Genomic DNA, 16998 nt, shown 5'->3' on the forward strand with positions numbered 1-16998 from the left:
ACCAGATACTTGGGATGGAATTGAGACTATTAGCAAATATCCTTGCATCCTTACCTCTATCCTAAAAACATAAAATGAATTTCAGTGCACTGATTTATGCAACGGCTGTTCAAAATAAAATCATAACAATTGGCTCAAAGTAGAAAAGTCAAAAGGTCTGATTTCACTCCCGACAAATGAAAAAAGTCTGTCTCTGCCTCTTAGCGGCAGCCCAAGGCCAACTTCCAGACATGCAGACTCAGAAAGCACCAAATTAGTAAGGCTTTTTATTGTACTGTATTAATATTTTATTTAAACAAAGCTCTCTGCATACATACATCTCTCTTTCATACACTCATCCCACAAAGTAAAAATGGCAGCTGCAAGTAACTTCAGACTCAGTAAGCTCTCCTTCAACTCTACGTGGCCCATTTGTACAACCCTATCCATTACTGGCTTTCCAGCTCTGTCCTTAATTTCCCTGGAGAAACATTCAGATGCATCTATTTGTATGTTCATGAAGCATCAAATAATTTTCACTCAACTATTGTGTTGATCTGTAATGTTAGGATTCTAAAGAATTACTCATTCACAACTCTAATGCAAGCCTGAACTTGCTTGGATGCTAACAATATTCTGTTAACAATTAATGACCATTTACTTAATTAAGCAATATAAGATACATGTTTTAACTCCATCTGTGGCTGATGATTAAAGAATTCTAATATGTGTTTTATTATTTTATAATGCAATTAATTCATATATGAACTAATGGTTTTTATTTCACTACTAACATTTTATTATACACTTTATTTCAGATTACATCAATGCTTAGTCTTTGAGCTAGTCTTACTAACCTCCTCGAGCAAAGCTATTGGATAGATTTACATCCAAATGTCCTGGCACTACCTGCTTAACCACAGTGGACATTCTTGAAGCCCTCCTTTCAGTGCCTAAAGTCAGTCAAAAAGAATAAAAGATTAAAAACTACAATGTCATTCAGACTAACATTACTCAAATGACAAAAATGTTCTTTTCATGCTGAATGTTTTTAATTGCTGTCAATTTTTTACTTTCAAAGTTCCTTAAACTTGTTTTTAGAGATAATGCGTACATTTGCAATGTTATGGAGGGTTAGGTATGGCTAATGCAATCAAAGTATTTAATGATAAATGAAGCAAAAGCAGGCACAAATTTGGGATGGTGTTATTTTGCAAAAAAAAAAAAAATTAAAAAAAAAAAGACATTTAGATACACTAAGTCAGTTCCACCAACTGATTAAGCCAAGTAGACAAACTTTTCAAATTGCATGCTCCTGTTTCTAAGACATTATTTTAATTAACTTTACATGAAACCTATCAGGTTTCCTCACATGATAACTGAAATAGAATACTGACAAATTTCTTAGTGATTTTACTGAGATCTAGCTAAAGTAGAGTGTACTGCAAGAATTTTCAATGTAACTGAAATTTTACCTGGAAAAGAAATGAAAATTCATTCTGACTGTGTAAAACACGGAAATAACCACTGCTTATGCACCTTCCACTACTTTTATAGATAAATACTGTATATGTTCATGTAGCATCAACTTCCAACAACCTTTACAAATTTTCACATAATATAAAATAAAGCAGTGTTTCTCAACCTTTACAGATTGGCGACTCCTTATCTGAAGCAAAAATATTCTGCAACTTCCTTACATTTAATATAAAAAGAGCAAAAAATATATTAATGATAACTGTGATAAACCTGAATAATACAACTACTATTAATACATTGGACCTCACAAACTTTGAAGGCATTGGCCACCCTGAAATGAATTTGGAAAATTTATTTGCTTTGTTTTAGAACTGTAATAACATTTTGAATGCCTTGTAACTCTCCTGATTTCCTTCTGTGATCCCTCTGGTGCAACTTGTGGTTGAGAAACCGTGAAATAGTGTGCCAAATAAAAAAAAAATTATGATGGTCCAAATTTAGCTACAAATTTGGCATGACTGAAATTGTTCTGGAGAATAATTTAGCTTTCACATTCTTGACACTATGGAAAACTCATTTGCAAAAAATTGGAGTAAATTAGCTACCCAGAAGCTGTAATATTAAGAAGTCACACTGAAGGAGTAACAGAAATCAGACTGGGGAGTCTAAGACACAGACAATCACAGTGGTTTTACTTTTCATCTTAGTTACCGAAAAGAATAGTGCAGCGTATTTTTACCTGGAGACAAAGCAATTGTTGGTCTTACAGTAAGAGTATTATTGCCATTCATTTTACAGTGGATGGAAACTGCATTCAGTAAGGCTTGCAGATATTTCTCCTGTTCTATGCTGCTTGAAGATTCTAAATTAGGAGGAACTATACAAATACAGAAAAGTACAAAACAGATTAAATTATTGCTATATTTACATACATGTGTAAAACAAAAACAACATAGATAACAATCAGATGTAAAAAAGGTGACTGAGAATGAGAGCAGAGAACACTTTGCATTCTGTCTTTAATGCACATCAACTGACTTGCAACACTTCTTAGATTCATAGATCATCAAGCCAGAAGGGATCACTGTGATCATCAAGTCTAACCTCCTGCATAACACAGAACTTCCCTAAATTTATTCTTGTTTACTAAAGCCTATCTTTTAGAAAAACACCCTATCTAGATTTAAAAACTGCCAGCGATAGAGAGTCCATCACAATCCTTGGTAAAGTTGTTGCAATGGTTAATTACCCTAATTGTTAAACATTCATGCCTTAATTCCAGTCTGAATTTATTTAGCTTCTCCTACCAAACACTGGATCTTGTTATGCCTTTGTCTGCAAGACTGAAGAGTCCTCTATTATCAAATTTCTGTTCCCCAGCTAGGTACTTACAGACTGTGATCGAATCACCCGCTTCACCTTCTCTTTGTTAAATTGAACAGATTGAGCTTCTTGAGTCTATCACTATAAGGTATGTTTTCCATTCCTTTACTCAATCTTGTGGCTTTTCTCTGAACCCTTTCCAATTTATCTACATCTTTCTTGAATTGTGGACATCAGAACTGGACACAGCATTCCACTAGTGGTGGCACAAGTGCCAAATACGGAGATAATACATTAATCATCCTACTACTCAAGATTCCTGTGTTTATACATTCAAAGTTTGTATTAGCCCTTTTGGTCACAGCATTGCACTGGGCGCTCATGTTCAGTTGATTTATCTTTCTCGGCATCACTGCTTCCTAGGACAGAGTTCCCTATCCTGTAAAAATGACCTACCTTCTTTGTTCCTAGATGTATAACTTTACATTTGTTTGTATTAAAATGCATATTGTTTGCTTGTGCTCAGATTACCAAGCAATCCAGATAATTCTGTATCGGTGATCTGCCCTCTTTATGAATTACCACTCTTCCGAACTTTGTGTCAGCTGCAAATTTTATCACTAATGATTGTATATTTTCTTCAAAGTCACTGATAAAAATGTTTTGTAGCACAGCACCAAGAACTGACCCCAAGGGGATCCTCTGAAAACACACCTGCTCAGTGCTGATTCCCCATTTACAATTACACTTTGAAACCTGTCACTTAACCAGTTTTTAAATCATTTTAATGCATACCATGTTAATTTTGTATTGTCCCAGATTTTTTACACAAAATATCGTGCAGTACCAAGTCAAATACCTTACAGAAGTTTAGATGTGTTACATCAACACTACTCCTTTTATCAAACAGTTCATCTCGTCAAAAGGATATCAAATCATTTTTACAAATACCCGTTTTCCATAAACCCATTTGATATGCCTGAATTGCACCGCAGAAAAAAAATCAGTAGCTTTAAAAAGCAGCATAGTGTACATCAGTTATTACTTTAAAAATCCCCAGCTGCCAGTGGTCCCCAGTGATGGCAGATTAACATCAGTTTTCCCCTATACTCAGAATGGGAAATAGCACAGTAACTTTGTAGTACCTGTTGGCAAATTTCAACTTTTTTTCTGATGACCTTTTTTAGTGACTGCTGAATGTACAGAATAATTTCTTTAACATATTCAATTTTTAAAAAATTCACAAAGATTGACTACTTACTTTAAAGCAACTGGGGTTTTTTGAGATGTGTTATCCACACAGATTCCACTCTTGGTATGAATGCACCCTATGCATGAGTTCTGACTGATCTCATGAGTTGTATCCCTGCAGTGGCCTCAACCATCATTGAGACCTAGTTTACACTAGGAAATTGGGTTTGTATAACTATGTCATTCAGGAGTGCGAAAAATCCATACCCCGAGTGATGCAGTTAAACTGACCTAATCCCCAGTATAGACCACGCTAGGAGGATGGGAGAATTCTCTGTTGATCTAGCAACTGTGTCTCAGTGAGGTGAATTACCTATGCCAATGGGAAAACCCCTCCCACTGGCAAAGGTAGTATCTTCACTGATGTGCTACAGTGGTGCAGGCTGGGCCACTCAGCGTTTTAAGTGTAGATAAATCCTTTTTGAAAGTCCAAGTACACTATATCAACTGGATCACCCGTGTCCACATGCTTGTTGACTCCCTCAAAGAATTCTAATAGATTGGTGAGGCATGATTTCCCTTTACAAAAGATGCGTTGACTCTTTCCCAATATAACATGTTCATCTATATGTCTAACAATTCTGTTCTTTACTATAGTTTCAACCAATTTAGCTGAAATTAGGTTTACCCATCTGTAATTGCCGGGATTGCCTCTGGAATCTTTTTAAAAAATCAGTATTACATTCGCTATCCTCCAATGATTTGGTACAGAGGCTGATTTAAGCAATAGGTTAAATGCAACACTTAGTAGTCCTACTGTTTCATAATTTAGTTTTTTCAGAACTCTTGGGTGAATACCATCTGGTGACTCATTACTGTTTAATTTATTTGTTTGTTTCAAAACCTCCTCTATTGACACCTCAATCTGGGATAGTTCCTCAGAACTCTCACCTAAAAAGAATGGCTCGGCTGTGGGAATCTCAACAACCTTGTTTTCTTTGAGTGCTCCTTTAGCACCTTTATTGTCCAGAAGCCCCACTGATTGTTTGGCAGGCTTTCTGCTTCTGGTGTACCTAAAAAAAAATGCTGTTAGTTTTTGTGTCTTTTGCTAGTTGTTCTTCAAATTACTTTTTGACCTTCTTAATTATATCTTACATTTGACTTGCTAGAGTTTATGCTCCTTTCTATTTTCCTCAGTAGTATCTGACTTCTAATTTTTAGGATGCTTTTTTGACTATAATCGCCTCTTTTGCTCTGCTGTTTAGCCATGATGGTATTTTTTCGTTCTCTTGCTATTTGTTTTTAGTTGGGTATACATTTAGTTTGAGCCTCTGTTATGCTGTTTTTAAACAGTCTCCATGCAGCTTATAAGCCCTTCACTGTCGTGACTGCTTTCAGTGGTAGCTGTGTTAGCCTATCAGCAAAAAAAAAAAAAAAAAAACAAGGAGTCCTTGTGGCATCTTAGAGACTAACAAATTTATTTGGGCATAAGATTTCGTGGGCTAGAGCTCACTTCATCAGATGTATGAAGTCAAAAATACAGGAGCAGGTATAAATAAGTGAAAGGATGGGGGTAGCTTTACAAGTGTTAGGTCAGTCCAACGAGATAAATCAATTAACAGCAGGATACCAAGGGAGGAAAAATAACTTTTGAAGGACAGTGGCCCATTACAGATAGTTGACAAGAAGATGTGAGTAACAGAGGGAGAAATTAGTATTGGGGAAATTAAGTTTAGGTTTTGTAATGATCCAACCACTCCTAGTCTTTATTCAGGACTAGTCTGATGGTATCTAGTTTGCAAATTAATTCCAGTTCTGCGGCTTCACGTTGGAGTCTGTTTTTGAAGTTTTTTTGTTGAAGAATTGCCACTTTGAGGTCTGTTATTGAGTGACCAGAGAGACTGAAGTGTTCTCAGAGCCGGCTCCAGGCACCAGCAAACCAAGCAGGTGCTTGGGGCAGCACATTTTCAGGGGCGGCATTCTAGCCAGCCTTTTTTTTTGTGTGTGTGTGCTTGTGGCGGCAAAAGCCTAGAGCCGGCCCTGGCAGCAGCAGCGCATCCTGCACGGGGGGCACCCTGAGGCTGCTGTAGTTCGTATCGGGGAGCAGCGCCCGCACCTTATGGCCTGGCAGGCTCCGAGGGCGGGACACTCGGGCTGGGGTCCGTCCCGTGGGGCGCACGGAGACGCCTGCAGGTGCCACAGCGTGGCCACCTCCCGGGTGCCACAGTCGGGGCTGGGTAAAGCAGCCCGAGCCACCCAGGGACTGTGGGAGCGGGAGCAGCAGCAGCAGGGCCATAGTGGGGACCAGTGCCAGGGGTGCTGCCGTGCGGGGCCCGCGTCCTGCTCTCCAGGGCTCTGCTCCCCCTGGGGCTGCCCTGCCCCAGCTCCTCGGACCTCTGCCAGGCGGTCCCCTGGCTCTGCCGTCCCAGATCCCAGCCGGTCCTGGAGGCAGGAGCTCCGGCTGGAGGGACTCTGGGCTGAGGCGCAGCCCGGGAGCCCCGCTGCTTACCTCGACTCTGCCAGCGCCGTACCGGCTGGAGGTGAGGGAGGAAGCAGGCGGAGTCAGCACTGGTGGGGGGACAGCCCAGTGCTGGGGCAGAAGGGAGTGCGGGTGGGGTGGGGGGGGGAGAGCCCAGGGCTGGGGCAGCAGGGAAGTGCGGGGGGAGAGTCCAGGGTTGGGGCAGCAGGGGGTTGCGGGGGGAGAGCCCAGGGTTGGGGTGGGGGGCAGCCAAAAATATTTTTGCTTGAAGTGGCAAAACACCTAGAGCCGGCCCTGAGTGTTCTCCTACTAGTTTTTTATGTTATGATTCCTGATGTCAGATTTGTGTCCATTTATTCTTTTGCGTAGAGATTGTCCGGTGTGGCCAATGTACATGGCAGAGGGCCATTGCTGGCACATGACGGCATATATCACATTGGTAGATGTGCAGGTGAACGAGTTGTGACTGTTCCTTTTAATTTCCATTTAACTAGTTTCCTCACTTTTGTGTCATTTCCCTCTTTGAAGCTAAATGCTACTGTGTTGGGTTTCTTTGGTATTCCCCCACACCCTTGGGATGTTTAATTACATTATGGTTGCTATTACCAAGCTGTACAACTATCTTCACCTCTTCAACCAGATCCTGTGCTCCACTTAGGACTAAATCAAGAACTGCCTCTCCAGTTGTGGGTTCCAGGACAGCTGCTCCAAGAAGCAGTCATTTAATGTGCCCAGAAATTTTATCTCTGCATCCCTTCATGAGGTGACATGTACCCAGTTAATATGGGGATAGCTGAAATATCCCATTATTGTTGTGTTTTCTGATTTCGTAGTCTCTAATCTCCCTGAGCATTTCACAATCACTGTCACCAGCCTGGTCAGGTGGTCAGTGGCAAATTCCTATGGTTATACTCTTATTATTCTAGCATGGACTTCATCCCTACGGGGTGTGAAAACGTGGTGTGGTCCTGAATAGGAGATTGATTTCCAGAGAGCACTGCCAGTTGCACTCTTACTGAGCTGAGAGTCCTGATTGCTTCAGAGAAAGTAAATAGTCCAATATTGCTGAAACTAGAACTGTCAACACTGAACTGATGCTGAACTGCTCAGATAGAAAGCTTCTTCCATTTGGCCTCGTATAATTGAAGGTTTTCTGCGTTGAAGAAAGATGTTTTGGGCTGCAGCAGAGCAGCATTGCTCTGTCGATGTCATAAAGCCAGCATCCCAGGCTGCAAGGTGTAATGAGGTCATCATTCTGAGAAACCAGGTTGGTTTCTGTATTGTTAGATTAATTAGATCTGAATACCTGCCTGGTTCCTTCTGGGACTATCATCTTGCCTGAGCTTCCTTCAAACTTTGCGTATCACATGTGTTGGTTGAAAGGCATACATTAAATTTGGAGCCCACAGGGTGAGATAGGCATCCATGAGGATGCCTCTTTTGGAGCAGAACATATGGCACTTGCTGCAAACAGTTCCAATTTTAGAAACCTCCATATGCAAAAAATGACATGAAGGACTGAGGTCTTGAGGGATCACGTTTCTTTCAAATAAGTCTCTGCTGAATTGATCCGACAAAGTAGTCTGGAGGCCAGGTGTGGTATGATTACAGATACACCAATCCCAGAAATGCATGGCTTCCTGGCAGTGAAGAGGATCTGGCTCCTCCCCACCTTGCTTGTTGATATATTGTATTGCTGTGGTGTTGTCTATGAACATGTGGATAGTTAAGCCTTAAATAAGAGGTAGAAAAGCCAGCTGAAATGCCCTGACTTCTAGAATGTTTATATATAGGACCATCTCCTAAGGAGACCATCTCCCCATAATTTGTAATTGGTGGAGCTGAATGAATGTGGTGTAAGTGCATGCTGCCATGTGCCCTATGAGTTTGCGGTGGGTCCTCAATGGTGTTTTTGGGTATTTCTGGAACCGTCTGATGAAGTCTGTCACTGTCTGAAATCTCTGAAGGAGCTATGCTCTTGCTGACCTAGAATTTAACATGGCTCTGATAAATTCTATGCTGTGATTTGGGATCTGTGTGGATTCTTTTTTTGACTTGGAATCCCAACGATGCAAAGAGATTTAGAATAATTTAAATGAGTTGGTCACTTGTTGTGGGGATTTCCCTTGCCTAAATGGTTTTCTAGATAGTGTTATACCTGGAGTCCTTGCTTTCTCTTATAGGCATGGCACCATTGCCAGAACTTTGGTGAAAGGCCAAAGAACAGGACTCCATACTGATAGTATGATGTTCCTTCCTCCTGTGAGCTGGATGTATCAAAATGTGAAAATAGGCATCCTTTAAGTTGAGAGTCATGAACCAGCCCATAGGAGCCAAATCAGGGATTAAGGAAATGTAGCAATACAGAATTTGAAACAATGGATAAAGGCATTGAGATGTCAAAGATCAAGGATCGGTTTCAAGCTTCTTTCTTCTATATTGTTAAGCAGTAAAAGCCCTTGCCATTGAACTCTAGGGGCATTCCCTCCGCTGCTCCTGGTTGTATGAGGGAATTTATCTCTTGCTTCAAAGTCTCTTGTGAGAAGGGTCCCCGAAGAGGGTCAAGAAGGGGTTGGAACAGCTTGAAACCAGATGGGATACTTTTTGCTTATTATCTCAAGGACTGACTAATAAAAAAATAAAAAATATATGGAGATATACCTATCTCATAGAACTAGAAGGGACCTTGAAAGGTCATTGAGTCCAGGCCCCTGCCTTCATTAGTAGGAACAAGTACTGTCCTTGACAGGTGTGTGTGTGTGCGCGCGCGCGCACCCCAGTTCCCTAAATGGCCCCCACGGCTCACAACCCTGGGTTTAGAAGGTCAATGCTCAAACCATTGAGCTATCCCTTGAATTCTACTTCTAACACTATATGCCTAAGAGGTGCACCAGTCCTGTTTTCTTCATACAGTCACAAGTATTCCCAGTACTTAGACTTTCCTTATTGGCTAGCATCTTTGAGGTATTAACTTTATTCAGTGTCATTATCTTATACTCAGAACAAATCGTCATATACAACTCACTCAGGCCCTCTCAAATGCATAAAACCAAGACAGTAACTATGAGAAAGAATAAGAATTGAAGACACACCATGCAGCTCATGTGGGAGGTGAAAGTTGAGAGTAATGTGTGCTTCATAATTCATTTCCTTCTAAACATGCAATTCACTTTCCTCCAATATTCTCTTCAAAGATACTCCATTATGACAGATCTTGCATTGTTCCAGTGGTGATCATGGGAAAGATGAACCTTTATCTCACCCAAAGAACCCAAGCAGCACTCTGGAAATCTCTCAGGCCTTGGTTTTATAAAAAGCTCTCTCAAAGTAAAACTAAAATTATGCTCAAAGCCATCATAGAGTCAAATGGGTAGAATTTGCTCTAACTATTGCTAGATCCCATAAATCATGTGTGATGCAAGAAAATAAGGTGCAACAACAAAACCAAATTAGAAGAATATTGTTTAAAGCAGGTGGAGTTGCTGTAAATTAAATAATTTATTCATGAGAACACCATATCTCTCTAAAGGAAAAGAACCTCTTTCACTGAAACAACACATGCAGGAAGTCCAGCAACATAAGCTCACCTGCAGTATGTGTGTTTTGAGATTTGAAGAGGCCAACAACTCCCTTTCCATGGAAGCTCCCAGCTCTTAGAAGCAGAGTACTGATTTTTGAGTTTTTCCAGCAGACAACTGGCAGGCGATTGTGACGATAACAACGAGCTACCCTCTGCAAACTGCTGTCCTGCACAGACTGAGGTACTACCAAAAGTCCAGGATAGCTATATTAATCAATAGAGAGAAAATTAAAAAGATAATCAGAATTATTTTCAAAAAGATTCTTCCTTTTCCTTTTAAAAACAGGATATGTATATTTCTTAATCTGCAGTTTTCACTGATATATGCACTTTTATTTATCTTGGAGTCATAGAATATTAGGGTTGGAGGAAGTCATCTAGTCCAATCCCCTGCTCAAAGCAGGACCAACACCAAGTAAATCCCATCACCCAACACCAAGCATCATCCCAGCCAGGGCTTTTAAAGAATAGCTAATTTTTGTAATGCAGTATAGTTCTGATTATTATTTTGATAGGATGAAAAGTATTAGAATTTTTTAAAAAGCAAATTTCATTGGAGAAAATGTAAATGACTACTTCCTTTTTTTCCTTTCATTTACAGTCTTATTTGTTGATAAATCTCCTCGCTCCCCATTTATTCCTAAAATTCTCTCCTCAATCTGTTATTTGAACAGAGTCAGGTTTATGAGAATGCCATATAAAACAGATCACTGGGGCTCTTCAAAGGAAACAAACATTATTTTTATATTTGACACTAGTGATTGTGTACAGGCGCTGACATTTTAAAGGCAAGAATGTTTAGACGCTTTGAATTAAAACACAGTACTTTGGCATTGACCATAACTGGCTCATGTCAAAATGCATTTAAATATTTTAGTAAGAAACAGTTTTGGAACAGCAGATTACAAATTGCTGGTTATATAATGTTAAAATAACAAAACAAAGATAGTTTGGAAACTTCCATGATATAACAGTTTTGAAAACGGAAAATCAAGCAAAAGTGTCGTCTCTGGTTATGTAAGTGGAAGAAAGATTCAAGGCGTTTGAAAGATTTCTTCTACCTCCTAGAAAGAGGATTCAATTAAAGTGTCGGTTTTATTTTGAGAGAAAACTAATTAAAGAGAGCACTCGGGAGATTTTACATTTTACTAAAGAACCTCTCTTCTTCTACAATGCACAGCATAGGATTGTTTGTGACACAATGTAAGTGAACTTATTTGACATTTACTGAACTTTATCTTTAGGGAATGAATGTCTAATCCATTTGATGGTCTACTTCCTAAAATACAGTACCTGAACCAAAATCACATGATATTAAATAACCACTCCTATCCCAAAATTTGAAAACCAATTGGATATTGACTACTTTTCTCAAAATAGTGACAAAAATTCAAACAGGTATTTTTTGGGTACGGATAAAGTATGAAAATAATTTTAAAAATATAGTGATTACGAGCAATTTAAAAGCATAGTTAATATAATGCAGTGATATCTTTGGTTCAATTTAACTAATATTTACGAGTGATTGAATAAAAGTATTCCTGTCACACTGGTACTTTGGATAAGAGACAAACAGCCTGGATTTAATATTCTTTTGTGCTCTTTCCATGAAAGTGATGGTAATTTCATTTTTCCATAATGAAAACAACTTTTAGCCTGCAGTGTCTTTGTAGGATGTGAGTGCTTCAGTGATGAAACTTCTGCAGATTTGCTGTTGTGTTAAACAGCATTTTTGTAGGCACTGATAATAAATATCAATGAACTTTCACAATAGAAAGGGCTTATGCATTAACTTCTGACTGACATCCAGGAGTTCACATATAGTATATGACAAACATTTAAAAGGAAGTGCTCCAACAACTGCTTCATGAGTTCTTATTTGCAGTTTCTGGCTTGAACTGTATTAATAAACATGCACGTCTGGGGCTTGTTTTCCTAGACACAAACAGAAGTTTTAGGTGTGTAACATCCAGCAACTTTAAAATGAATTGATTGTATGTAGCTCCCATGCATTGACAGGAGAATAGACCTTTAGGAGCTTTCAAATTAGGATTTTATAACGTACAAAAAGGACATCATAGATCCAACTAAAATACAAGTCTTAGTGGCTGAATATATAGAGCTGCTAACAAATATGTTACAACAAAAAGAGAGAGAAAATCAGCACTGTTATGTTTTCTGTAAGTTCAGTGTTACTGGATTTGGGTTTATGACAAGTACCATTTTCTCAGAATACTTTGCTCTCTACATAGATGTGTTATATGTAATGGATGTTGTGGATGATGTATAATATGGCAGATACACATTTCTAAACATAAGAGTGAACTGATTAACTCACCTTCTACAAAGTGAATACATCCTGTTCAATGCAGTTATTCGGAAGTATTCTGTTTTGGATCGAGAAGAGCTACTACTGATAGTCCCCAGTCCCAAACGCTGATAGTCTCTAAAACAGGCTCTCTCTACTAACTGCTCCATTGTTGACTTTTCTGACGCTTTCAAAGTACCACTTGTGTGCAATTCACTGTCATCTGAAACTGAAGTTAAAATACTTTTCTAGCTTAGTATTTACAAATGCACTAGTTACAAAAAGTAGACAGACGCTTCATTCTGAGCAAAACATTACATTTACCAAATCCAGCAATTGCTGATGGCAGGGACTAATGACAACTGATACCAATTTATACAAATTATATCCAACAGGTTACAAATTTTATTAAAGTAATTTAAGATAAAGGCTACAATATCCTGGAACTGATGGAAGGGAGCATATGTGAAGCAGCAGCACTCTAAAGCTGTCACCAGCATCCCAGTGGCATGCAAATATTATTGATGACCTAAACAGTTCTATTTAAACCTAAGGCAAAGGTGAGCCCATATAATTCCAAAGCTAGTAGTTCAGCATAATCTATGCTGGCAAAGTTGATGTGGGATCTTCAGTTACTTCCATGGATCTAACCCACAGGGTCCAAAGAAGTTGGAATTATGAACATTCCACATGCCACCCACCACAGAAACATAGAAATTACCTCACTAGATCAGTATCTAGTTTAGTATCCTGTCTCCAAAAGCAGCCAGCACCAGATGCTGCAGAGGAAAGTACAAGAACCCCACAGTAGGGAGATACTGGATAATCTGTGCCCCACATTAAATAATTAACTGATCTCTAACAGTTAACATGAGACATGAAGTTTAATATCTCTTCTACAAAATTTATCATTAATTATGATCATTCTAGATCTCTTGTTATACATATAAATGTCCAATCCATTTTTGACCCTTTATATGTTCTTGGCCTCAACTTCCTTTGGCAGTAAGCTCCACAGTCCATCACGAGGTCAGGAGACCAACCCAACCCTTCTCTACCCACATCACCAAAACAATTTAAGCCTTGCCCAGAAGAATAATGTACCCTGTTGCACAGAACACAAATATTGCAATCACATGAAATATATTGGAGACCACACTGTGTTAAGTCTATGCATGGTTTTACATATCACTGTGGCCAGGGATTGTATGAAACTCCTAGGGGGCAGGGCTACAACAGTTACTCCAGGAACCAAAAACAGTGGAGGGTGATTAAGGTGAATCACTCAGGCTGTGAACACCTCCAGAGAGGTACCACCTGGGGGGGGAGGGCGGGGGTTATGCATATACTGGTTCAAAATGGGTTTTCCGGAGACCAACAGACAACAAAAGAGATTTTGGTATAAAAAGTCTGGGTATAAATTTCTTTTGACTCAGCAAACGGACAGCATCTTCTGTCCAATGGGGGCCCCAACCCTTGAGGAAGAGTTGAAAGGACTTTGGCTTACTAGATCCCATTAGACTGATGGGTACTTATAGTCCGCTTTCAGCATGTGCATAGAAATTTTATTTTTTTTAAATATATTTTCTCTGTAATGCTTTAACCCTAAGAATAAATGTATTTTGCTTTGTGCAGGCTGGGTGGTAACTGGTATACACTGGTATAGTCTCTGGAGAAATGTTAACCTCAGATGCTGGACACGTCAGATCTGTTGGAGAAACCACAGTGAGGTGTAGAGGAACTGCAAGCCTAAACCCTCAATGTACAGGGAGAGAGAAATGGGTCAATGACCCAGAGGGATGTTGTCTGGGAGCTGAAATCTTATGAGGGTGCTCTCAAGGAAGATGGAGGGTGGAAGAGAGGGCAAAGATGCAGTTAATTCTGATATTGTGACACACATTTCCAAAAGTTGCAATCTTGTGAAAGGACAAGAAACAAAAATTTAACCTGGATATAATCCTATTCTTATTTTCATAGTTTGTGGCTCAAAAGTGAGCTGGAATGATTGGCAACCCTTTTTACTGCTTTAAAGTTATTCCGTGTATTTAACTGAATTGATTGGTGGTCATGTTTTTTTTACCAGCATATCTATTAGTGAAAAACTGTTATGTTTAGAACTACTTTACAAAAGGGGTACATAGTCTATTGATAATGAAAGATATATTTAAAAATTCCTCATATAGCCACAAGGAAATGGACCACATGCTCTTTAACTACCTTAATAGGCTCTGTTCATCTATCTAAAATTTTAGTGCATAGAATTGTCTCATGTCACAGGTTAGCAACAGATAATGTTCTAAGTTTAATTTGTGCTTCAATATCAATATCAAACAGCCTTCTTCAGCAGAGTATTACCGTCAGTTGCACTTTCCCAAAGTAGAAAATATTTCAGTTATGAGAGATAAAAACCATGTCTCAAGTTCAAGCTACAGTGAAATTCAAGTAAGGCATGGCCTTTATACAAAACCAGCCACCCACCTGCTATCACCACTTTACTTCAGTTCTTCCCAAATATTTCTGAAGGCTATTGTTTTACTGTTCATGGTTTGTCAGTTCCCTGCTCCCCCATTATTTGGCCTTTATAAAATATGTGCATACAAAGAGAATGAAGTTATTTCTGCATGAATTTTTGGCTAAAGGCACTGGGAGAAGTGCACATTTTGAAATTAAAAATAGTTTAGTACAGGTCAATTTTTTGTCTACCTTACAAAGCTTATACTCAATTTGACATCATTTCTCTCTTAATGTGTAATGCGTTCCATCTGTAATACAATAACTTTTAATCAATTCAAAATTTCAGGACATGTTCGAGGCATCAATGCGCAGAACCCTATTAATGTTGAAGAAAACTGGAAAACTAAAAAGAGAAAAATTGGGGACATATGGAGCCTTTGCCATCTAATTCACACAGCCACAGTTTCAAGCACCTCTGCAATTATCTACAGATCAAACAACTGGTTGATGGCATCCATTATGCTTTCCAGCATAACAATACTCCATCTCATCTCATCCTCCCCATGACACCCTGAATGTCTCACCCCCAGACAGAAAGATTGGAGGGGGGGAGGATGGGGAAAGGGATAAGAGAGACAGGCACATAGCCCCTGGCATGGGGGAAGAGGGTAGTGGGCACACAGAATGCCTGGCCGGGAGTGGGGGGGAGAGAGTAGAGACTGGGGACCATGATCTGTGGGAGGAGGGAAGGAGCACACACAACCTCTGGCTAGCGGGGGAGGAGGTGGGAATTGGGGGAAGATAGATCCCCTGGCATCAAGGTGCACAGTGAGGGACTCTGGTTTGGGAGTAAGAGATATGGGGAGAAAACTTGAGAACCTGGAATGAGTGGAGGGTGGAATGGGGGCCATGCACATTCCCTGAAGGCAGAGAGGCTAGGGGTCCTGCTATTCAGAGGAATAGTGAGCGAGTGGGGAATGGGATGCGCACAGAGTCCTTGCCATTGGGGGAATCGGGGTGCACACAGAGCCACTGACATGGAGTGGGGAGAATAGGGAACCCTGGTATGGGAAGAGGGGCAAATGAGGGGAACGACACAGAGTCCCTGGAATGGTGGAGGGGATGGGAGAGCTACAGGAAGTCCCTGAAATAGAGAGGGGTGGGAGGGTGGCACACAGAGAGCTTGTGGACTGGAATGGAGGAAAGCAAGGAGCCCCTTGTAAGTGCAATATGGTCAATCTACACAAGCTATGAAGTATGCGACCCTCCTGTACGGAGAGAAGTAACTTATGGGACTAGACTCTAGATATCCTTTCCTTCAGGCACTTGTTCTAATATGGTTTGAAAAGGATTGTCTTATTAGGACCCCTACTGCACCTCAGACTAAAATAAATCAATGTTATTCTTGGACAAACTCTAGACAGGTTACATTATGAACCTCTCATTTTTCTTTGTATGTTTATATGCTTCTCAGAGTGAGACAACTGACAAAGCAGGCTATGAGAGTTTTTTCTAGGTGATAAGAAAGGTATATTAAAAGCTACAAGCTATATAGGCTTTAGAAATAATTTTCATATTTTTTTGACTATATCAATTCTATATTTAACATTTCTGAATGGAAATAAATGGTTACTTACCTACAGTAACTGAGGTTCTTCGAAATATACTGTACATATGTGTTCTACTTCAAGTGCACATGCACCTCATGTGTTCAAGTTTGGATACTTTTGGCCAGCAGTGTCCACCAAGGCCACGCCTGTGTCTGAAGTGTTCTAGTGCCTGCCTTCCAAGGGCATAAAGGGTGAAGCAGGCCAAATTGTCCCTCACTTCCCTCATCAATATAGAATCTAGCTGTTATAGGATTCCACACTAGTGAGGAAGGATGTTGGACACGGAATACCTGTGGGCAACATATCCTGAAGTAACCATTTCTTCTTCTTCAAGTACTTGTCAGTATGTATTCCAATTTTGGTGACTCACAGGAGAGATCTGCTCTCCTTTTCCTGCCAGTGGGGCCAATGCCACAGGAGCTGCATGCATACAGCTCAGCAAGGTAGCAGCAGCCAGCAGGGCATCCACCTGTGCCGATCCCGTGGGGCAAGAAGAGGTGAGCCAATCTGACCTGAGCAGGCTTGGTTGTTTTCACACCCAAACCAACTCGGACCCAACACTTGTAGTTGGGTCCCATCAGGTTTGGATCAGATT

The 16998-nt window shown here is 40.0% G+C and overlaps 2 protein-coding genes across 7 annotated transcripts in view; one reads left to right on the top strand and one right to left on the bottom strand.

Moving 5' to 3' along the window:
* The window catches only part of LOC127052012 (uncharacterized), a 584770-nt gene that overhangs the window by 128005 nt on the left and 439767 nt on the right, over positions 1–16998 (top strand). The gene's annotated exons all lie outside the window — the stretch shown is intronic.
* The window catches only part of SBF2 (SET binding factor 2), a 588450-nt gene that overhangs the window by 81551 nt on the left and 489901 nt on the right, over positions 1–16998 (bottom strand). For 4 of the 6 annotated variants that reach the window (XM_050954979.1, XM_050954978.1, XM_050954977.1 and 1 more), the window contains 4 exons: positions 12370–12568; positions 10039–10235; positions 2198–2335; positions 837–932 (listed from right to left, as the gene is read on the bottom strand). In XM_050954979.1, the coding sequence (XP_050810936.1) occupies positions 837–932; positions 2198–2335; positions 10039–10235; positions 12370–12568 (630 nt within the window). The remainder of the gene's footprint in view (positions 1–836; positions 933–2197; positions 2336–10038; positions 10236–12369; positions 12569–16998) is intronic. The other 2 variants (XM_050954981.1, XM_050954980.1) reach the window with 1 other exon arrangement.

The sequence above is a fragment of the Gopherus flavomarginatus genome, chromosome 5 (assembly GCF_025201925.1).
Source record: "Gopherus flavomarginatus isolate rGopFla2 chromosome 5, rGopFla2.mat.asm, whole genome shotgun sequence".
Classification (NCBI taxonomy): domain Eukaryota; kingdom Metazoa; phylum Chordata; order Testudines; family Testudinidae; genus Gopherus; species Gopherus flavomarginatus.